General features: G+C 39.0%; 1 protein-coding gene across 3 annotated transcripts in view; it reads left to right on the forward strand.

Moving 5' to 3' along the window:
* The window catches only part of b4galnt4a (beta-1,4-N-acetyl-galactosaminyl transferase 4a), a 225,297-nt gene that overhangs the window by 113,630 nt on the left and 86,819 nt on the right, over window positions 1-24,848 (forward strand). For 2 of the 3 annotated variants that reach the window (XM_077211313.1, XM_077211315.1), the window contains exons 3-4: window positions 8,588-8,689; window positions 21,138-21,233. In XM_077211313.1, the coding sequence (XP_077067428.1) occupies window positions 8,588-8,689; window positions 21,138-21,233 (198 nt within the window). The remainder of the gene's footprint in view (window positions 1-8,587; window positions 8,690-21,137; window positions 21,234-24,848) is intronic. The other variant, XM_077211314.1, reaches the window with a different exon arrangement.

Raw genomic sequence — 24,848 nt, forward strand, 5'->3', positions numbered from 1 at the left:
ATATAGCGCTTTTAGAATACAAATTGTTTCAAAGCAGCTTTACAGAGATAACAGGAGAGTAAAGTTGTAATAGTATTGTTAAATTCAAAATTAAATGTTAAATGTCCCCAACTAAGCAAGCCAAAAGCCAATGGCGAATGAAGGCGAAAAAAGGCGACAGTGTCAAGGAACCAAAACTCCATCAGGTGGCATAATAGGTCAGAAGTCAGATTGGATCAGAACTTTCAGAATATTTATCCAGTTCATCTGGTTAGGGGTCGGAGTCATCACGCCGGTATGGAGATGAGTTTGTTGAGGTGTCCATGAGGCCTTCACAGTGTTGATGAGGCTGGCACTTCAGGGATGCGTTGTCCTCGTGTCCATGTGATCCTTCATCAGATCTTGATATGGCCTGGATCCAGCGGACTGCGGTAAACCTCGGGATAAACAGAGATACTAATATTAGCGTAGACGCCATCCTTCTTATGATGTACAAAGTACATCAGGATTTATGGGAAGTGTTCCCGGTTCCGGCTGATCTAAACTATGCAGCCTAACATTGAATTATAGCAATCTATAATGTGTTATGTGTATGCTAAGCCAAAAAGAGATGTGTTTTTAGTCTAGATTTGAAATGACAGACTGTGTCTGCTTCCCGGACAATGTTAGGAAGATTGTTCCAAAGTTTTGGTGCCAAGAGCACACCCAGGTTCCTGACTGACGACGAAGACTTGACAGAGCAGCCATCAAGTGTTAAACAGTATTCTTGGTTATTACGTGTGGAAGTTTTTGTCCAATAATTAGTTTTTTCACAATTTAGTAGAAGGAAATTACTAGTCATCCAATTTTTTATATCAGCTATGCATTCCGTTAATTTTGTGAATTGGTAAGTTTCGTTAGGTTTTGAGGAAATATAGAGCTGAGTATCATCAGCATAACAGTGAAAACTAATTCCATGTTTCCTAATGATATCCCCTAACGGTAGCATGTACAGAGTGAACAGCAGCGGTCCTAGTACTGAGCCTTGTGGTACGCCATACTGAACTTTTGACCGATAAGACATCTCTTCATTTACTGCTACAAATTGATAACGGTCAGATAAGTATGATTTAAACCATGCTAGTGCAATTCCACTAATGCCAACATAGTTTTCTAGTCTATTTAATGGAATGTTGTGGTCAATGGTATCAAATGCAGCACTAAGATCAAGTAACACTAATATAGAGATACAACCACGATCGGATGATAAGAGCAAATCATTTGTGACTTTAATGAGAGCAGTCTCAGTACTATGGTACGGTCTAAATCCACACTGAAAATCCACGCAGATAGCATTTCCTTCAAGAAAGGAACACAGTTGTGAGGATACTGCCTTTTCTAATATCTTTGACAGAAAAGGCAAATTCGAGATCGGCCTGTAATTGACTAATTCCGTAGGATCAAGTTGCGTTTTTTTAACAAGCGGTTTAATCATAGCCAGCTTAAAGGGTTTTGGTACGCATCCTAGAGACAAAGACGAATTAATGATAGTGAGAAGAGGATCTATTACCTCTGGAAGCATCTCTTTCAGTAGTTTAGTCCGTATAGGGTCTAACATACAAGTTGTCGATTTAGATGAGTTAACGATTTTCCAAATTTCTTCTTCTCCTATAGCAACAAATGAATCAAATGTTTCCTCAGGGAGACTACAATGCACTCCCTGATGTGATGCTGTAGTAAACGGTTGCATAGTTGTAATTTTGTCCCTGATATTATCGATCTTATAAGTGAAGAAGTTCATAAAGTCATTACTGCTGTGTTTCTTGGAAACTTCTGGGCTTGAAGTAGGGATGGCAAAAACTAAAAATTTTCTTGACCGACCACCGAGCCTCATTAGCCGGTTGAAACCGGTTAACCGATTAGTTTAAAAAATATGCCACGCTGAAATACGAGCACGTATTTCACGTAATATGAGCACGTTTGAAATAACAGCCATTTCGAGCCGCGCCTGCAATTTCGCAACTCTGTCGCATCTCTCTCTGCCTCCCGCTCACACACACACACACACACACACACACACACACACACACACACACACACACACACACACACACACACACACACACACACTGCCCCGGCGCTGCGCTTCCACTCACGTCACTTTTTTAAAATCCCCTACAGCGCGAAACATGAGTCATCCCCTACAGCGCGAAACATGAGTCCCGCAAACGCGGGCCGAGGAGCTTGTATGTAATCAGAGGACAAATGGCTCCTTAGTTTCGAAATGGTTTGGGTACAAGGTGATCGCGTTGAAAATAAAGGCGTTGGTCTAGCGTTAGAAGCTCATTTGAAACATTGCAGCGTCTCATTTAAGAAAATGACAGCTCCGAAGAGACTCCGCTTAGTTTCAGGTAACGTTAGTGCTAACAATAATAAAGAAAGATGATGATCATCATCACCTAATCTGTTACCACTGAAATGTAGATGTAATGTATTTCTACAGTATTACTACTGTATTTAAGCACTGTATCACACAAGTTGCAACTTACTGTATCATTCTTTTTGGTGAAATGGTCCCACCCACTAACCTTACGTTTCTTTGCACGCTTCATCCTGTCGTCTGCCCTTGCTCTAACCTCCAGTGTTTTAGCCTGTAGCCTTTACTTTTCGCAAACCTTGTGAGCGCGTGAACCCAAACGCTGTGACCTCACGCCAAATGTTTTTATTGGTTTATTAAGTACAAACAGGCGAGTTATGAAAAATTGAGTGTGAGGGATTTGTTCACTTCACACAAAAATATCTTCGAATAAGATGGCTAACTGTAGTAGGGTTTAGTCCACTGTCTATAATAGCCTAATTTAGAGATCACTTTTTTTTTTTAACCGACTACCGACAACTTTGATCGGTTAACGTTGAGACGGTCAACCATCGGTCAAACGGTCATCGGTTAGGATCCCTAGCTTGAAGCTTTCTTTTTCGTTAGTTTAGCCACTTTTTCAAATAAATACCTAGGATTATGTTTATTTTCTTCTAATAGGGTTGAAAAATAAGCAGATCTAGCAGCTTTTAAAGCCTCTCTGTAAGCAATCAAGCTCTCCTTCCATGCAATCCGAAATACCTCTAGTTTTGTTTTCTTCCAGTTGCGCTCCATTTTTCTGGCTGCTCTCTTAAGGGCCCGGGTGTGCTCGTTGTACCACGGCGTTGGACTATTTTCTTTAATCTTCTTTAAAGTAATGTAATCGTTTGGTTTTAGCCAGGTTTCTGTCAAACACAGCCGATCTAGGTTATAATCTGAAATCATATCATTAACAATAAGTGCTTTTGAAGTAAGGGATCGAATATTCAGCAACCCAAGCTTTATCATTTGCTCATCTGTATTATATCTGTTTTTTTATTTGTTGAACATCAGTTAAATTTTTAACCTTAGATAGGTTTGGAAGTTTTTTGTATTTCCAAATTCGGGGAACAGACACAGTCTCTATATGATGATATCTAGGTGAAAGAGCCTCTGATTCACCTCTGGTGAATGGTGAGATAGTTTTGCTAAATAAAATGATCCTGCCAGAAGAATAGCATGAGAACTTTACGATGTCTGTTCCGTCTGTATCATCTCAGTGAGCTTTTATGAGGTTTCACGAATGTGCAGTAAGATGAATTTTTCAGGCGTTTCAGTTTGGATTAGAAACTTTTGGAAAATGCTTGAAAATGCTAGTGTGGACGGAGAGCGTTTTGAAATGAAAACGCTGCTTTCCAATGTATCCGGATTAATCTAGACGTTGCCTCAAGAGTCCTTTACACAACTGTGCATTTATGATAGCATTAATAAAAACGCATTTTCTCAGCATCAGTGCCTTACATAGAAATCCACCAGATGTCCAATAGGCAGTTCAATGTACCAAAGCAATTCTGAAAATATCAAAACACTTATGCAAGATGGAAACTTCCAAACATAGATGGAAACTTCTAAATAGAGTCTTTGTCGCTGCTATGGGTGGAGATTCTACGAGGTTGGGTAATAATGACTCTTTTGACCTCATGTTCGGCTTTCATAGCCAGACCTTCATTTTTCCGCTGTTTTCCCAGCACTTCATGTCCCCCTTTCTAATTCGCACCATACATTCTTCCTTCCTGGCATCCATCCCTCCCTTTCTCATTCCTTCCTTCTTTCCTTCCTTTCATCCCTCCCTCCATCCATCCATAATTTTTATCCATCCCTCAATTTCTTATTCCAACATCCATCCTTTCTCCATCCATCCATCCATCCACTTTTTATCCATCCCTCTCTATCTATCTACCTCCATCCATCCCTTTCATTCAACAGTCAATATTGCAATTTCACATCTATCCTCCTGTATTTCTTGTACATAGCCTACTTGTTTCCTTGCAGAACTTGACAACTCCCAACTGACAACTTGTGAATCCCCATAATTCGAGTGTCTCATGTAGGGTTGTGCCGATGGACGATATCATCGTCCATCGTGATGGCTGACCGACATCACGATGGTGAGCCACCATCGTGATGCCACGCCCCCCACCCTGTCAAACCAGCCCAGTCTCACGACAGTTCGTGTTCGTCTGTACACCAGTGGTTGGGGACCAGGCTTGCGAGCCACACCTGGTCTCTCACCCTTTACAAACAAACGATAAAAAAAATGAAGATGTGCTTGTTCATTGCTGTTCGCGAGAGTCACAAGTCACCACAGCAATCCACTAACCGCCTACGTTTCTGTGGTAACCTAACAGTTACAGCTCCTGCACTCTGCACTGGGATTCAAGCAGCTGCTGCTTATTTAAGATGATGGCGAAAATAATTTTAGAACAGCAGCGAAAATGTAAAAGTAGGCTATATAACCTTAAATATATCATTTTATTGAAACGGGTGCTTAGCCTAAACGGCCAAATAAACATAGAAATACTTCAAAATGCCAAGCCGAGTATTCCCGTGGCGTAAACACCCCCCCCCCCCCCTTCTCTGTGTTCTTCTGGTGTTTCCACAAGCATGAGTATGGCATTTCACAATTACCATAATTGGTTAAGAAATTACCAGTTGTCCCCTTTAGATTAACGCTACTGAGTTTTTCATTGTTTCATTTTGAAGTCCAGTATATTGACACATCTGCCAGACTCACTTCATTGCTCAACAGAATCGGTGAACCTGAGATTGAGTTAAATGTTAGTGTGTCATGAATATATTGTCGATTAAATAGTGTGTACAGCAATTTCCTTTGCAGTATTTGATCAGCATATGAGGTCAAATCATTTAGGTCACTCTTTTTGATCCAAGTATATCATTTTAGCGTATATGATTTAGGGCACAGGCTAAGTCTTTTCACTTTTTCAGGCCTTTAGTTGTTTTTCTTTTTTTTTTACTCTGTTATTTTTCTAGTTATTTTACCCATTGCATGAAGACAAATCACATGGCAGGCGAGTTTGTGTTAACATGTAGCATGAGGTTAAGCTCTTGTTTTGTCAGACAAATGCATTAACCTTGCAGGTATCATCTCAACACCTTTCTTTTTTTTTTACTCCAGCTAGTGTTTGTAGTTTATCAGAGCAGAGATGAAGATGACTGATGAAACCGATCGCTTGGGTCATTATCCTCCACGTTACAGGGCAGAGAAAATTAAAATTTGATTTGTGGAGGGGCTGTGTTTTGTCGTTCTGGTGGCTAACCGGACGTGAAAAATGTGCCCCAGTCTCCTGCTCTAAGAGCGAGTCTGTTTACCCCTGAACGAGGAGAATTAATTAACCTCGTTTATATTCTGGACTCGTACTTGCAAACCCATCCTGATGTCTAGGATCCATCTCAGAACTTGCTTCATGTTTGTCCCTTTGTCTTGAGATGAGATCTGACTTTAAGACCTTAATTGTAATAAAGGATGAAATCATTGTAATATGCTGATTTGCTGCTTAAGAAACATATCTTTCAATATCTTATTACCAATTTGTTTTGCTTAATATTTTTGTGGAAATCATGGTGTTTTTTGATATATTTTTTATTTTAATCAGTAGTATGCTACATTGTTGTCACATGGCCTCCTTAAATGCAGAATTCAAAGAGTCACATCCCGTTAAAACAGTTATTTTGCATTCTAATTAAATAATGCAATAGTACGGTGATTGTAGTTAATGTGATTGGGAATGGGAGCTCAATTTAAGCACATTGTGTTATGGGATACAATTTCTAGAACAATATGCTTGCTTAGTTGTACATTTTAGCAAATGTAGTAGGTCATCGGGTCTTGTATGCATACAGAAAATATGCATTCGCATTCACAGTATACACACTTATATACTTCTGAAATAGTATTGTAGTATGCATTTTTTGAACATACCCAGTCATTTTAGCTGTCAAATGAGATATATAGTAATTAACAAAATATATAAAGGCCTTTTTTTACTGTGACTTCTCTTCAACGGTATTGACTTTAAGCCACTCCTAATCAGGTTTTGTGATGCTTCAGCACAATTTTCAATTAGCGCTGAACATTGACATGTGACACATCACTAAAGAAGGAGATTAATATGAAGAGAAATGAACTGAGAGCTGAAAAGAAGAGAAGAGTGGTCTATTTCTCTGCCAATGGCATCTTGTCCGACTTGAGCTTGCAAAAGAAAAGCTGGTGCATATCTTAAGCCAATGAACATGACAGACCATGATCCACACACACACACACCAAGTGTACAACTGAGTTGCTTTCTAAAAGATCTTAAAGATCTATTAAGTTACTGGCTGTCAAGAAAATCTTAAAAGGATGAGTCACATTTCACATAAGGATTAAAATAAAATAAAAACATACAGAATTATATTTTGCATCAGGAAAATTAAGCAGGTTTTAGAATCATTATGATTTCTTGCATTATAGTATTATTTTCAGGACATGTATGCACATTTTGACCACAAATCCTTATTGTGATGCATCCAGACATTTTACTTTTGAGCTTTTATTGTAATTCTCATTATTCTCAATGATGATTCACATTATTTATACATTTAATACTATATTATGTGTTTTATTAATATGAATCAAAGGTAGTAGAACAAATAGAGCATCGTACATACATTACTGTTTAAATACCTATTATAGCATGTATCATTATTTTGATGTTTTTTTTTTCTTGCATTAGTTAGAATACATTTTACTTTCTGTCTTCCGTTCTTTCTTTATAGAAATACTGACTATAAATGTATTAAATTAACATAAATGGTAAATGTGTATTATATAAAGTTCAATCATGATACTCTAGAGGGCGCAGGCTGATGGGCCTTACATGCAATCTACAAGCACTCACATCATTACCGCATGGCACAAGATGATTGCACTCTGCTGATCCTGCAGCCAATGAGATTACTTGCTCAACATTTAAATAATCTGGTTCATTGTTTGCTGTAAGCTAGTCCTACATAGTTCATCTAAAATCCTCCACCTCCCCAGCTCCACCTGTCTAGATGTGGTACAGCATTTATGTTTGTGTGTGTTATATATATATATATATATATATATATATATATATATATATATATATATATATATATATATATACACACAGTGATGTGAATAAGTTAGGCCCCCCATGCTAAAGTTGCTTAAAAAGAGGAATAAAAAAATTCATCTTTTGGAAATTGATCTTAATGCCTTAATTTAAAAAATGAGGACAAATCCAAACTTTAAGGACACCAATTTTCTTTGTGAATGAATAATGTATCATAAATAAATAAATGTTCTTCCTTAAAATACAGGGTTGCTTAAGTCAGGACACCCCTATGTTAAATTCTCATAGAGTCAGGCATATTTTTATTTTTAAAGGCCAGTTATTTCATGGATCCAGGATAATATGCATCCTGATAAAGTTTCCTTGGCCTTTGGAATTAAAATATCCCACATCATCACATTCCCTTCACCATACCTAGAGATTGGCATGGTTTTATTTCAGTTAGCCTAATAGCTGGTTTGATTTGCATTGAAAGATGATCTTATGGAAAGTGCCCCATGCCAATCTCTACATATGGTGAAGGGTGTGTGATGATGTGGGGCTATTTTATTTCCAAAGGCCAAGGGAACTTTATCAGGATGCATATTATCCTGGATCCATGAAATAACTGGTCTTTAAAAATAAAAATCTGCCTGACTCTATGACAATTTAACATAGGGGTGTCCTGACTTATGCAACCCTGTATTTTAAGGAAGAACATTTATTTATTTATGATACAGTATTCATACACAAAGAAAATTGGTGTCCTTAAAGGTTGGATTTTCCCTCATTTTTCTAATAAAGGCATTAAGATCAATTTCCAAAAGATGATTTTTTATTCCTCTTTTTAGTCAACTTTAGCATGGGTGTCCTAACTTATTCACATCACTTTATATACACACAGTAGTCAACGCAGTTAAAGTGGATAAAAAAAAAAAGTTTATCAATGCTGTCCTAAGACAAGAAAAGGTATTGTTCAAAATTCATGTATAACTTTGATGAAAGGTTTTGATCCACTTCAAATGTTGACACAGTATATATATATATATATATATATATATATATATATATATATTAGAAAATACCATGAGATTAAAATGTCATAATCTTTGAAAACAAAATGTTGCCATTGACATCTCTCTCTGTTTCTATCTAGCAGGAAGATGAGCGCAACGCTGGCACCGCTCATGACAAAGATCAAGCTGAAATCCGCAAGTTTCTCACGCAGAAGTACAAAAAGTTGCCATGGAAACCAGAGGTATGTGCATCATGCTTTACTTTATTTTTTGTCATTTTGCATGTGACAATGACTCATTATCGCTCTCTTTTGTTTGCCAGCTGTGTAAGTTCTTAATGAGAACTTCTCAAACCTTCACTCAAGCTCTTAATAGCACATGTTGGCCTGGACCATTTTCTCATTTTCTGTAACCTGCCATTTTGTGCAATGAACAAATTGCATTACTGTCAAATTTTAAAATCATCTGCAATATCTGCCAAGATTTAGCTCACATGTTCAGGGCCAAAGTTAGAGTGCTTATTAGTATTCAAAGTCTGGGTGTGGTTGTTCTTGTAATTTTACTTGATTACTGAACTGAAATGCTGCTCAACCTACTGGATAAAAGAAAAAGCAAATTTGGAAAATCATAATCTCTTTCTGCTTTCTTTTTTTTGCCCCAGTACACTGGACCAAACAGTTGGGAGGATGATGTATTAAATTGGACGGTTTATCCGACTCCATTATAGTGACATTATTGTCATAATTATTCCCGTTAGATAAAGTAAAAAGGGTTCCTCCTAAGCTGCTTATTTGAGAGCGCACAGGATTTAACTGAGTGCTCTGAACTGTGGGCATTTCAAACCATGAGGCTGCTAAACCAAACCAACACATGCAAAATAATGAGTCAGAGCCGCTATATAAATCACTATGAATGAGGGCAGGTGAATTAGATGTACCATTTTAAAATAATAGCATAGAGGTGGGAAAATGCTGTGGGCGAATGGCAGCTTTTTTTTAAATATTTTTGCGGGCATTATGGATGTGATGGCTTCTGTTCCCTGAGGTCCAGTTAATGCAGGGCTCTCTAACTCTTTAGCTGGGTTACTATATACAGCTATTGGAACAGTAAACACCAAAGTAAGATACGAGGTATTTACCAATTGTACTGTTGCTGAAGTGTAGTACTGAGCTTTGCAGCTGATTGTCCGTGAAAGTGAACATCCGGAGACGACGTGCCACTTCGATGCCTCCGTTGTGGATGGATCCAAGCCGGTGCGGCAGTTCCAGCATGACAAAATATCCCTGATATGCTTTACTGAGTCTGTGAGGGAATTCGACTGACCTTCACAAAGGCCAGTCCTGAAACCCACTGAGTAAACTTTTTTTCAAGCGCTGTCTTGTGTCAGGACCCATCCGGAAAGAAAACATCATATGAATAAACATGGATCACTTCAAATGCACTGCAGTTATCAGATTTTAATGTATTCATTTTCTGTTAATATTTTCAGCCTATTTTCAAAGGGATGCACCAATATTCAATATTAAAATTATATGCTATAAAATTATAATAATAATAATAATACACACTAGAAATACATAATAGTTTTAAGTGCTAGAAGTTTATTTCAGCATCACAACACGCATTAATGCACAGTATGAAAAAGTTATACATTTTGAATTGTGCTAAAGATTTTATTTAACCATTTTAAAATATTAACTTTAAGTGAGTGTTAGATGACTCCAATTGCATTTCTACTGTTTCATTATTTTTATTGTTATTTTAGTTTTTTTTTATAATTTGTAGTATTTCTTAACATTTTTATATTTTCAGCTTTCATTTAAAATAGTAGTATTTTGTAATTTTGTTGTGCTTCTTGTTTGTTTTTTATGTTTCTACTCAGTTTTAATTTTATTTCGGTTTTAGTTTAGTAATTTTAGTACCAAATATATTTAGTACCAAATATATTTAAATCATCTGAGAAAGAGTTCAAGGACAATGTTTCTTGTATGTGTGCACATGTAATACCATTAACAGTAGAGATCCACTTTTGCGACACGACTGTAGCGTGGTGTCGCGACGCCTCCCCACATTTGTACTTTGATGGGCGTTCCTCAAGTTTACCGCTATGGGTGTGGTTTTGAGCCAGCGGCCAGTCTAGAACAGAGGACCTGCGAGAGACTTCCCCCCGTCTACATATGCTCTGCTTCTATTGGATAGTCGCGTCGCGTTCAACGGAATTCATTTGCATAAAGATGGGCATCGGCCAGCTTTTTGACGCGCAGCATTTTTCCAAATGAAGCGCCGCCTTCCCGGGATGCTTTGCGGGCGCGTTAAAGTCGCGTGACGTCACCCATAGGAATAAAGTGGAGCGTGGTGCTACAGAAGTGTCGCACGGACAAGTGGATCTGCACCGTAAGCTGCGTTCACACTACACACGACCAAGCGACACGATACCATTCATTTTCAATGGTGAGCGGGCAACTTCCGGTCGACACGCGTGGTCGCGACCGTTGGCAACCGGATGGGGCGTGTCTGGCGACACGAGCAAGTTGAGATCTGTTTAACTTTATGCAAATTAAGAGCGACTTTTGGAAGCGACAACCAATAGGAGCAGAGCGCGCATGATCCTTCTCCACATCATTGGATGTCATTCATAAAGGCAACCAGTAGTGGAAACGCCCACTAGCGACCTCATCGCCAGCCACTGGCGACATGCAGCGACAAAGTCGCTTGTAGTGTGAACGGGGCTTTAGTTGCCAAAGCAACATTTCTAATTTTCCTTGAAGTTTAAGTTTTTCATGTAATATTTATATTTTATTTTGTTTCAGCTTAAGTTCAATCACTATTTTTTTTATAGTTTTAGTTAACAATATCATCACTTCTCAAAGTATTGAATTTTAACATTGGCCATAGAAAAACAATACTAATAATATTAATGCATCCCTATGATAATAGACTTGATATCTTAAATGATTTCTTAACAGAGTCCTTACTACTAATAAAAAATACATACAATTAAATAAAGGTTAAAATATATATGCAATATGGAACATTACCGGAAAAAAAAAAAGTATATATATATTTTTTTATCTGACTGCAGAAAACTGTACTAGTACTATATAGTAAATTTATAGTATAATATAATACAATATAGTACAATATAGTACAGTTTTCAACAACTAGAAAACTGTACTATTGTACTATAGTGTTCTTTATGTTTGCAGCTTTTGCTTTTCTCCTGTGTTAGGCACTGAATGTTGTGTTAACCGTCAGCCCCAGTTGCTTCTGGGAGAATGGATGGCCGGTCCCTGATAGGTCTCACAGGCCGTGTTATTTATAGGAGTGAACACAAGTGATAGCCAGCCGAATAACAGGCCCTGAGTTCAGGCAGATGTTCACAGCTTAGCAAAGCAAACAGAGGCTGATATCGCTTCAAATTAGAGCAATTAATTTCCGTAAACTCGTGACAAGAGGTATGGCTCGTGGTTTTGAGAGATCATTGGCAAAGTCGGCTGTTCTGATTGGCCAATCACTAAACCAATGAGAGACAACGATGAAAAAAGATGGACAGACCTTGAAACCTTTATGAAGAGAGATGTAGGTGCGAGGCTAAGGAGAACGGAGTTATGGAGGATTGACAGTAATGGGCACCGAAGCCATTAGCAGGACTACAGGCAATAGACGGTGTGTTGAATTTATGGCGCTTTATAGATTAACTGCAACAGCAGTGGGCTGCAAGATACGTCAGTTTCATATAGAAGACTTTGACCTCTGGCCTTCACTGCTCGGATTCATTTCCAGATCTCTGCCTTTGCGCTAAGAGCATCATTGCTTTTTTTCCCTCCTCTGAGGATGATATTCGTTTCCTTCTTTGAGGAACTCTCTTTAGTCTCCCTCTAAATGACAGTGCTGACAGCAGTTATCCAAAGCCATTATGTGTCATTAGAGATTTGAGAAAATTGTGAGCATCAGCAACTTCCCATCGAGTTATTACAGTGCATTCACGAAGACCAGAGCTACTGTATCTATATTATATCTATGATCTCAAGCACAAACATCATCTATAGCAGCAAAACTACTTATTGTCTAGATGGGCTTGTCTGTGCGCTTCCTAAATGACTAGCTGAATAATTGGTCTTAAGGAAGCACTGAATGGTTTGGCAAGTTAGTTACCCTGATTTGGCACATTTCGTAGGGAGTGTTTACAGTGTGTATGATATGGTATTGCATTCACAAACAGTTAGATGGAGCATAACCTAATGAAAAGATGTTTTTAACTTTGTTTTTAAATCTCGCCAGCCACCACTAGCATTTTTTTAAAAATTTAACAAAATTTCCATTGACCGAAGAATATTTTGTTGTATGAATATCTGAACATGCAATATATCAAAAGAAAGAACAGAGCCTCTGATTTTACACAAAAAAAATGTTTTTTATCAACACTTGAAAGTGGATTAAGTTTCATTTTGAGTAAAAAGCTGAGAAAATCGTGTTTTGTCAAAGACTACGTCCAGATCGGATTCTAAACGATGATTAAAACGTAGATGGAGTAGATCAAGTCCACAAACACCCTCTAAGGTTGCACAGTCCTATAGCTCGTCCTGGTCGACATTTCATTCAGTAACAATTGGCAGTTTTGATTTACATGCTGTTTAATGTTGAAGATCACATTATTTTACATATGCATTAAATATGCTACCACTTGTTTCTGCTTTTTCTTCGCCTGTGTTTTGCTCTTTCAGAAGTTGCGTAATAAGTTGCGTAAACGTCCACTATGGTTTCGGACACCACTACAAATGACTGTTCCATCAAATATAGCCCTATTTATGGTTATAGTGGGCGATTTTGAACTTTCACGTTCAACAGTCCTGGAGAAAATTTCCACCGATAAGACCACCAGGTCTCCAACAGTATTAGCAAAACAAGCTAATATCACCAAAAGAACACTCTAGCACCCTCCATATACAGTAGTAGCCGAAACGTCCAGCCTCATTTTGATGATTTATTCAAACTCGCAGGGTCATTAAAAACATATATTCTCTCCGGAAATCACTTTTGGCCATTACTATATAGTTAAGCACGATATATCGTTCTCCATATCGGTATCAACCGATATATGATCATTTGTAATTTGTAACGTTTTAGTTATCGACCCGATAAGTAAATGTGGCTGATATATTAAAGCTGAAATATAAAAGCTAAATAATGTAATATTTCCTTCAGCTGAGACACTTCAGATGTAACGCCTGTTGCACAATGGACTTGCTGCGGGGTCTTGAGTGACTTGAGACATCACTGATCAGCTCATGTTTGTTGTTGGACTAGCCGACCATTTTGGCCTCTCCCACAAATGGTAACGTGGCGCACTGTCTAGACCGACTCGAGAGAGCAATTCTGCATTAGATGCCCACAGATGCACAATTGTGCCGCACGCCACAACTCTGATGCCCGATCCCAGAGGCATTATGGGTGACAAATGATGGCATTGCTTGTCATTCTGAGCGTTGGTGGATTGTTTGTCTATGTCACACATGAGCCTGCTTTCGTGGAACATGATTCCTCTGTGGGTTGCTGTTGTGCATGAGACAGGAGGTGTTTTGAAGTGACTGGTATTGAGAGGATTTAGATCAATGGGCCTCATCCGGACTGACAGAAAAGTGAAGGTCAGATGGTTTTTTAGACGCACTCATGGGATGTGAGGTTTGCTCTTAGAAATACAATAGGCTCTTGGGAAAAAAAAAGAAGATTACTCTGGTGATTCTTTGTGCTGGAGCAGAGACATCTTTTCTGGCTCTGTAAAGTTTGTATGGTGGGATTTTTCTGACTGGTGTGTGATTCTCAGTCATTTTGCAGTATGTGAACCCTACCAAAAATTCCCAAACATAACAACTCTCATGGGATGTTAACAAAGTGATCACTAGACATTCATTTTACTTCAGTATATAAAATAAAATGAATATTTCCAGCCAGATAAGACAATTATTTTCATAGCATAGATTAGCATTTATAGCAATAATGATGCGACAGGTTGATCCAAGCTAACACAAACTAAATATGTTCTAAGAACATTTTGCTTACGTTCCCATTAAGTTATAAAAACGTTATGTCTTAGTGTTTTTTAAATGTTTTAAAATGTGGTTATGCGAGCGTTAAGGAAACATTACATTATATCACTTTGCAAACATTTTGGGAAAGTTACTTTTGAATGTTCTCTGAAAGTTCTGAAACAAGTAAAACATTAAATGAATGCCCAACTGAAATGTTTCAGAATATTTTTATAATGATGTTTTTGTGCTTAAGTTTTGAGAACATTATTAAAGACGAGGCAACTTTGAACGAACATCCTTTTAATGTTACTGGAAGAACGTTTGTTCATAACTTTGAGAGAACTTTGCCAGAAAGCCAGCCTGTGTTCGGAGAGCGTTCCCTGTTAGCTGGGACGTCAGTGTTCCTCCAGAGGCTGTGTGACATTAATCTGAGGAGCGGACTCTCTTTCTTCGTCTTCCCAAATACAGGTCATTAGCCGGTTCTGGGAAGCAGCAGAGTTCCCATTAATTCATTAATGAGAGGGTTTGATTACTATCATCAATCAATATGAGGCCATGTGATATCATAAAGGACACAGATGAGGGATCGTTTGAGAGATCCATCAATGGATACATAAAGCAACACACACAACAAACAATTCAGTTGATATATGCCATTTCCTATTTCCTGTTAGAATAGATTCAAATCTTGTGTATTGAATGCCATTTTTATGGTTTCTACAGGTTTCATGCAATACAACTTTTTGGCAATTGACAGTTAATAAAAACCGGTTGTGAAAAGAATTGTTTTTAATCAGAAGAAAAAGCATTTGGGCCAAATAGGTTGTCAAAATTTAGAAGGAAAAAAAATCCACAAATCAGCATAAAAGAATGATTTCTGAAGCTTCACTGAAGACTGGAGTAATGATGCTGACAATCCAACTTTGCATCTTGTCGTCATATATATATATATACACATATATATATCCTGTTCCTGTTACCTTGTCCAGTCCTGCCATGTCCAGATGCCGGTCTTGTTTTCCCCATGGAGTATTTTTTTATTGTTTTGTTTTATTTTTTGTTAAATAAAAGCCCCTTTTCCTCACCGCATCCCTCACCAACCCCTGACATTTGTTTGCAGATTTGTTTGTTTATATCTAATGCAGTGACCTTCAAACATGTGTAAGTGTGGCTTAAGTGTCCAAATGATTTTGGGGCGACTGCATTAACTGAAGGATGACAAGAACTAGCGTGTTCAGAAGGTCAGTCTTGCCTCTTCAAGTCACATTGAGCTGTTGAAGAGCTGCGTAAGTAAGGTTCTTAAATCAGATTAAGAGCCATGACCGATCCACACAACCCCCTGTGAGCAAGACTGGAGTAGGAATAAACATTATGAAAGAGCAAATGTGCATGTAGCGGGAACTGTGGTTTCTCTGATTTGCTGATTGAAAAGATCCATTTCCCAAAGAGCGATTTGAATGAGTCACTCTTTTGAAACTCTTTTCAATGATGCGGTCTTCAAGTTCAACTCAATGATTCATTGATCTGGTTGCAGTGGTTCTGGAGTTAACAGCTCTCTGGCGAGAAAGATTATCAATGGATAACGACTTCAAATCTCAGTCTGTTTATTGCACAGTCTCATGACTTCAGAATACTTGGAATTTACAATTTAGTTACTGTAGCATTCCATTGCTTTTTTGCACAGGAGATAATTCATGAAGATTATATAAACATTGAAGACAGCTGCTATATTTACCCATGAAGGCGATTGAGTTTAATCAAAACCTCTCTTTAAAAATCCCCATGGTTTTAAACAAGAATGGTACTCTATGAAAATACAGTATGTTCAGTTTGATGGTGTTTATTTATAGCAGTGGAATCGCAGGGTTAATCTCTGTGGCCTAGTTTGTGGGCTGGTACCGAGAATAAAAGCTCACAGCACAAATGAGAGACTAACTCACTGAATTCAACAGGATACGCAATAAAACAGTTGCGAGAATTGAATCAAAGTGCATATTATTGATGCTTATATAATTCCCTGTGTGTATATGTGCAGAAACATAAACTATTTTCAGACTTTTCTTGTATGTTGGACACTTTAATTTCCCATAGTAGGCCTAGAAATTCAGGGCGAGTGTAGACATATCTGAGGCTGTGACATTGTTAAAGATAGGATGGAAATGCATGTGGTCTTAGATCACCATGTGGTCAGTGCTTTCAACTCTGCTGTTTAAGTGTCAAATCAAGTCAAGTCACCTTTATTTATTTAGCGCTTAATATAATACATGTTGTTTTAAAAGTTGCTTTAGAGTGATAATAGGAAAATAATAGGGGTGTAACGATACCCTCATGTCACTATTCGATACACGATACTGAACTCACGGTACGATATTATTGCGATACTCCAAGACATATGATAAAAGGTTAACAACAAAAAGGTTTTTTTCCTGTTGATTAAAATGCTAAATTTGATATTACATTGTGGGTGTAAATGAATAGGCTTGGACTTGGTGCTGGAAACCCAAAGAAAAGGGGAAAATCCCTGTTCTGTCTTGTGTTTTGTAGGACTTTTTTGTTGAAATATATTCTTAGTTCCCCATTGTTTCTGTGTTCACCTCCTGTGTTTTGTTCCTATTTTGCCTTGCACCTTGTTTGTCACCATAGTTACCCTTATCAGTTCCCATGATATCAATCACCAACACCTGCCCCCCGTCAGCCCCTTGTTAACCTGTCTATTTAAACCTCTGTGCTTCAGTTGTTGTTTGTCGGTCGTTGTTGCTCTGCCATCCTCTTTGTGGATGCTACCCTTGTTTTTGGATTATCGTGTGTATATGTTTGTCTATTAAACTTGTGTTTGCATTTGGATTCTCTCTCTCCGCTTCGTCCCGGCCTGTACATTACAACAATAGTGACACCAGAATAAAAGTATTCATGATTCTGAAGCTGCAAATTCAGAATTATTTTAGACTGATATCCTTGCACTCTGTCACTGACTAGACATATTTAAAATAATGTAGGCCACTTTTTACTAGTAACTGAAGACATTTGCCATTATCAGGACCCACAAATATTCCCCCATTGCATTATTATACATTATATTCAACATTATATAATATATAGTACTTTCATGTAGTACTGACACTGAAACTATTAAAACTTGATTTTTTTTCTCACACAGCAATTTTTATTTTGGGCGAACTATACACAATACAGATTGTCACTATCCACGATACATATTGTTGCATTTTTGTATTGTGCCCCTAGAACACCCCTATAAAATAATGATTCAATGTTGCAAACAGAATTCAATTCTGCTGTAAATCAGCTCTAAAAAGACAATAGTAAACAGTCATTATTCAGTTGAAAAGTGGCCATATCCTTTACTTTTTAGATTTATTCCCCCTGAACATTGTATGTCCACTTTAATAAAATGCGTTGTATAAAAACGTGTGTACTTTTCTTCTGTGGAACACAAAAGAAGATATTTTGAAATATCTTAAATATCTTTGAACGTGTCCAAATAATGAAACACAGTGGGGATCCGGTGTTGTTTGAATATTGTCGTAAATGATGACAGATTTTTTTTAACCTTTTGTTAATGTACCCCTATGTAAGTGATCTCTTCTATGATTAGCTAACCTTTTCACATGGATTTCACTGCTTGGGTTTGTTGTTGGGTCCAATATAGTTTGCACTGCTTCAGCCAGAGCTCCAAACAGCAACAGAAATTGACACAAACACAAAAAAAGAGAGAATTATTAGACAATAATGTAAAATCTACTACCATTGGTGAAAGTCTGGAAAGCGTGTTTAAATGTGTGCTTTTGCCATATCATGCCATAACTGCAATAATGGTCACTACAATTGACCGTTCGCAAAGACCCACCACTTTAGTTACTGTTGCTACGTCTGACAAGCCATGTCGCTCTCACGCCACACATCATGTTCTCACGGAGCAAAATGGACACTGACAACACTGACAGACAGGACAGACCAGGTTACTTTTGATATGAAACAAAACCTCAACTTTCAAATTTGGTCCTTTTTAAAAGAAATTTAAACAATAATAAAAAAAGCTTTTGTGGCTCTCGTGACAGATCGCTGTAGCGCCACAGTTAAAGCTGCTCGTGAACCGTTCATCTCTTCCTTCAAGTAAATTTATAGCCTGAAAAATAAACATGAATGAACATCAGAAGGAATGTTGTTTCAACCGCGGAAAGACGTCAGGACACCGTTTTTCTAGTTCAAATCCACCGACGTTAATCTATTAACCCTCCCTAACTGCTTTGTCTGACAAAATGGTGATTCGGCAGATGGCACAGGTTATGATTGGTCAGAATGCCTGTCAATCAAACTCCATGCGAAGGGTGAATTGCGCCATTAAATGGGAACTAAACCTCTGAACAACCATCGTTGAAAAGCAATCAATCACCCAAAAAAGATAAAAATGGATATAGACAATTGCTTAAAAAAATATTTTTTGAGGCCTGTCCATCCGTGTTATGTCACCACCTTAAAGATTTCTGAAGGAGCTATTTTTGCAGCTTTGTTTGGGTTTGAACATAGCAATCTACAAACTCTGATTTCAAAAGAGCCAGATATATATATATATATATATATATATATATATATATATATATATATATATATATATATATATATATATATTTATATTTTTGCATGGAATGACTCCTGGAAAGGCCTTGAAATTGCATCAGCAACTACTTCAAGCTTTCTCAGCAAGAAGCCCACCATCCCTCCTGTGCCTGAGGTCAGTTACCGAAAATACTATTAGATAAAGTAGAGAACTGATCGGTTGACCGAGTTCACCTCAACTCTGATGGTCAGGAACATTTGTACATCCAAGATGCATTGCAAACTGATGTAACCAAACCTTCTTGAAAGCGAATGAATTTTCCTCCAGTTTCTCAACCGCAAGGTGCCTTTATTCTGAGTCTCTCTGGTGTGTGCAAATGTGGTGTGTAACAGAATTGTGCTTCTGATCTTCTCGTATTGATCGCGTTGAGAGAATTTGCAGAGGGAGAGAAAAGAATCAATTTCACACCAACAGCAAGGAATAAACAATAACTCCCAGTTCTCTTCTGTCTGCTCGAGTCTAATGTCTTCTGACAGGCACCAAATACCGGGAATAAAATACACTCGGTTAAAAGTGTAGCCGGCTGTCTAATGTGAATATGTCGGTTCTATTTGTCAGGCTTAAAAAGCTTTAACAGACATCGGCGAGAGGAGGCATTCTCAGTATTGTACGTGGTCATCCGTGCTTTAGCATGCTAACTGATGCTAATCGTTTGTGACGTGCCCCATCAGAAGCGAGCGCCATGAGCGCTTTCTGAAACGATCAGATTTTTTATACTGGGCTGGAAAATGTTCTCGTTTTCCTCTCTTTAGCTTCGGGGTGTAACACCTCTGATGTTCTCCGCTGTGTTTTGTTGTGTTTTTTGGGGGGTTGAGACGTAGACGCTCGGTTGAGCGTGTGGGAACAATGTGCCAGAACACCAGTCGTCTAAATAGCTGTTGTGTTTTATTAATACTTTACTCCCTGTGGATCAAAACATGGCGGTTCAGTTCTGTTGAGGTCACTCAGCAGCGGTCAGTACAGGATTAGATCTGCATCCCTTCTTCTCACGGATCTTCAGCGGTTTGGCGACTAAATCCCTAGTGCCATTCAGCCATAAATCTCATAATACTGCAGAGGTTTGCCAAAAATCTTGGTTGTTTTTATAAATGACTATATAGAGTGCTGCAGGGATGGGTTTTTTAATGCATCAACCTGTTTCCATTGACAAAAACCCACTAGGATTTTTCCTTTGGCTTTTGGATTGTTGCAGAAAATAAGCTTTGTGAGATACAAAATATGATTCTTACATGGTTTGTTCATCATTTTCACCAATGAACACAACTTTTATGAATATTGAAGCCTAAATACAATAACCTGAAGTAACGCACGTAATAAACAAATTACTGAGGTATTTGTCTAAGCATTTTCGTGTTAAATAGTATCTAATTTATGGCAAATTATGTCATTTATTTGATAATTTATGCATATGGTAATTTGTGACGGCATTAGGCTTGACCATTTAAGTATTAGGCTGAAAAAAAATTATATGGTATGTTTGGTGTCAGTAAGAGTCTCTTTTGCTCAACAAGGCTGCATTTATTTGTTCAATCTAATAAAAAAAACAGTAATATGTTGAAATATTATTTAAATTTGAAATTATTATTTTTTATTTGAATACATTATAAAATGTAATTAATTCCTGTGATCAAAGCTGAATTTTCAGCATCATAACTCCAGTCTTCAGTGTCATATGCATATGATGCATGTTGAAAATGTTGAAAACTGCTTTATATTTTTGTGGAGACAGTGATTTTTTTTTTTCAGGATTCTGTGATGAATAGAAAGTTCAAAAGAACAGTGTTTATTTGAAATAGAAACCTTTTATAACATTGTAAATGTCTTTACTGTCACTTTTGATTAATTTAATGCCCCCTTTGCTGAATAAAAGTTAATTTCTTTAAAAAAAAAAAATGACTGACCCAAACTTTTGAGGTCAGTATATATTACAGTGATTGTATTGAGGTCCAGCATGGTTTTTGGTTCACTTCACCAGTGTCTCAGAAAGTAATCTTAATTCAGGTCTTCCATGTGTCTTCTTGACAGTTTAAAGGTCAAGCGAACCTCCACGTGTTTGAAGACTGGTGCGGCTCCTCAGTCGCTCAGCTCAGGAAGAACCTGCATTTTCCTCTCTACCCCCATGTGAGTATGAATATAAAAGTCTGAGACTATTCTGCTTTTTTATGACATTATATTATCAGCATAACAATTTGAGCGAATAAAAAATAATGTTGTTTTTTGTCCCTCTTTTGCTGTAACGAGCTAACTAAAATGAACGAAACGATTATGTTATTTTTAAATGATCCGAAGAGTTTCTTGTGCTTCAAAAGAAATAACATCTGATCTGACAAAAAAGTCACATGATCAATGTCACAATTACTAAATATAATGCAGAATCTTACTTTTTTATTTATTTATTGTACATTCTAAAAAAATCCCAAAACTTCCAGGTTTACATGAAGGTCTCAGACGTTTGAACACTTGGATTTGTCTTTTTGTTATTTTCTCAAGAATGTGTTCATGTATATGTCTTTCATACTTCAAAACTCCCATAGACCAGATCACATATTCATGTATTCTTGGGTGAGGGTAGATGAAATTGGTTTGTCTATTGTCCTGGAGCGGCTATAACTCAAACTCCCATCTCAAGAGAGTTTATAGGGGGAAACAGAGGGAACATATTTTAAAGTCCCCCTGTAGTCAATCATTTTACCTCTTAAAACTCATCTTTGATCACCAAAATTAAATATTTAAACTTTTTTTCATGTCACATTTTTCAAATAGCTTAAATGTAATTCTACATCCTTGCCTCATTTAGTATACGTGGTCCTATGAATATGCAAATGAGCCCCGCCTCTACTCACTCACACCAGCTCAGAGATCCATTCGTTGACGATCACTCGTTGACCTGATTGTTTACAAGGTAGTTTGTGACGTCAGAAACACCAGCGATTTCAAACCGTCTTTGGTTCTGCAGTTTTAAAAATAATCTGAAAATACTCAGCAATGGTGTTGACTTATGAATTTGCTCATGGTTTATCATAAAGCATATTAAAAACAACACATAGACATATAAACAACATTAAAAGCTTGGTTCCCTTTCAAGGGAACTTCGAGCTGCGTCAAACGCTGCGGGAACGCCCCTGCGTTGTGCGTCATGAAGCACGTATGGAATCAGCCCAATGGAGAGATGAAACGTCATAGGCGGGTGACGTCATCGACCAGGAAACTATAAAGCACCCCAAAAACACAAGCGCATTAGCTTCTGTGCTTTCAGTCGCGCTACATGTGAATCTGTCCCTGTGTGATATTGTCTGTCTTACATACCCTGCACCACACAAACAATTTATCCCTATATATATATATATTGAGAGATTATGGCGGACGAACAGCAGTTTAGAAAGTGTGTTCCTCCCTGCTCGCGTTATTTAACGAGCGGGGATACACATGATCTTTGTGTTGTTTGTTTGGGAGTTCAGCATGCCCAGTTTGCTCTCGAGGGAGCAGACTGTGAGCATTGCGAGCGTTTGCCGTTAAGGACGCTCCGCTCCCGCCGATCGCTCTTTGAGGAGAGCGGTTCGGTGCGCGCTCCCCGCGGTTCGGGTCCCGCTTCTGCCGAGGCAGAGCGGCGGCGCTTATCGTGGGGATCGCAGATGGATCTCACAGCGGGGTTTGAGACGGGCTCTGCCTTATCTCTCCCTTCACCTGTGAGATCCAGTGCCTCAGTCCCGGGTTCGGAAGCACGCGCTGCGGTTTCTTCCGCTCGGGCTGAGGCACCAATGCTGCAGCTATCCAGTTCTGAGGAACTTGATGTTGTTAGTGTTGAGGGAGATGTGGAGGATTCGCCACCCCACACTCCTGAGAGTGATGAGCTTATGGAGGTGTTAACAAGAGCTGTTGAAAAACTTAATATTGAATGGCCAGTGACTAGACAGGAGTCTGTTTCTAAATCAAAGTTGGATGAGAGATTTTTGCCGTCACGTGTGCAGCCTCCACGCCGGTGCCTGCCGTTTTTCCATGATCTCCACACCGAGGTGTCGAAATCATGGAGAAAACCGATGTCATATAGAGTGTTTAGTCCCCAGACTTCAACATACGCTAATATTATGGGAGCCAAGGCTCATGGTTATGGTGCTTTGCCTCGTGCGGAAGAGACGCTTGCGAGACATCTCTCCCCCGAAGCAGCATCATCTTTTAAGGCACCGGCATTACCCACCAAGCCTTTAAGAAACACTTCGGCTTTGGTGGGTAAAGCATATTCGGCAGCAGGTCAGGCTGCGTCATGTCTGCATACTATGTCAATCTTGCAGGCATACCAGGCTGATCTGCTAAGGGACATGAGTGAGAGTGAGGAGGTCAGTACTGACGTAGTTCGCGAACTGCGTCAGGCTGCTGATTTATCCCTGCGTGCCACCAGAGAATCGGCCAAATTAATGGGTCGTTCTATGGCAGCTCTGGTGGCCGCAGAAAGACATTTGTGGTTAAATCAGACTAATATTAAAGAGAGAGAAAAAGCTTTTCTTTTAGATGCTCCTCTTTCTCCCATGGGGTTGTTTGGTGATGCTGTGAATTCAGTTATCGATAAATTCCAAGAAGAAAAGAAACAAACTGCAGCTTTTAAAAAGTTTCTTCCCCTTAAAGTTCATGTCCCTGGGGCTGCTGGGCGGGAGCAGCCCCGGCCGTCTTCGAGCTCATCACATAGAGCGCAGCAGAGGCAGAGTGTCGCGTCTCGTGCTCCCCCTGCTGGACAGTGGGCTCAGCCGCGACACTCTCAGCCGAAGCCTTCTCCCAGTAGAACTGATCTGAGGACAGTTATATTGGCTAAGAAGGCTTCGGCTAAGAAGAAGTCCTGACGCCAAGCCGTTCAGGATGCTGAGGGTGGTCCCCACCGAGGCGGAAAGGTGTTCACCTCTTTTTACGGTGCCCATTCCTCCTCGGTGCCCTCAGGGGCTCGTTCTGCCAACCCCGCCTTTATGCCGGGGCACAGACGATCCCAGCGAGCGCTTTCCCGAGGGACGCTCGCTCCCTCTGAGGAGGGTCTCAGAGCGGTCAGACCAGTTGTTCCCTGCCGGTGCGCCGTTACAGGGCGCTGCGTCTGCTGCTCAAGTTACACCAGAGGCCAGTCTCGAGAGGCTGGTACCCTTAGTAGAATTTCTGGCAGAGTGGAAAAGCCTTCCAAAAATATCTCATTGGGTCCTGCAGACAGTAGAAAAGGGTTATGCTATCCAGTTCAGGTGTCGTCCACCAAAATTCAGAGGGGTTCTGCACACAGTGGTGGGCCCCGAGCAGGCTCTGGTATTGGAACAAGAGGTGAAAACGCTCCTTCAAAAAGAGGCTATAGAACGGGTTCCTCCTCCCAGTTTGGGGTCAGGTTATTACAGCCGATATTTCATCGTTCCAAAGAAGGATGGGGGGTTGCGTCCAATTTTAGACCTGCGCATATTGAATCGCTCGGTAGGGAAGCTAAAATTCAAGATGCTCACTATCAAGCAGATCGTGTCTCAAATCAGGTCCGAGGACTGGTTTGTCACGATAGATCTGAAGGACGCATACTTCCATGTGTCCATCCTTCCACAACACAGGAAGTTCCTGAGGTTCGCCTTCGGGGGCGAGGCGTACCAGTACAGGGTTCTTCCGTTTGGCCTAGCTTTATCTCCCCGCACTTTCACGAAATGCATGGATGCAGCACTAGTGCCTCTGAGGCTTCAGGGCATTCGTATTCTCAATTACATCGACGATTGGTTGATTTTAGCTCAG

This window comes from Siphateles boraxobius, unplaced genomic scaffold, assembly GCF_051911475.1.
Source record: "Siphateles boraxobius isolate OS27281-9 unplaced genomic scaffold, OSU_SipBor_1 65, whole genome shotgun sequence".
NCBI classification, from domain to species: domain Eukaryota; kingdom Metazoa; phylum Chordata; class Actinopteri; order Cypriniformes; family Leuciscidae; genus Siphateles; species Siphateles boraxobius.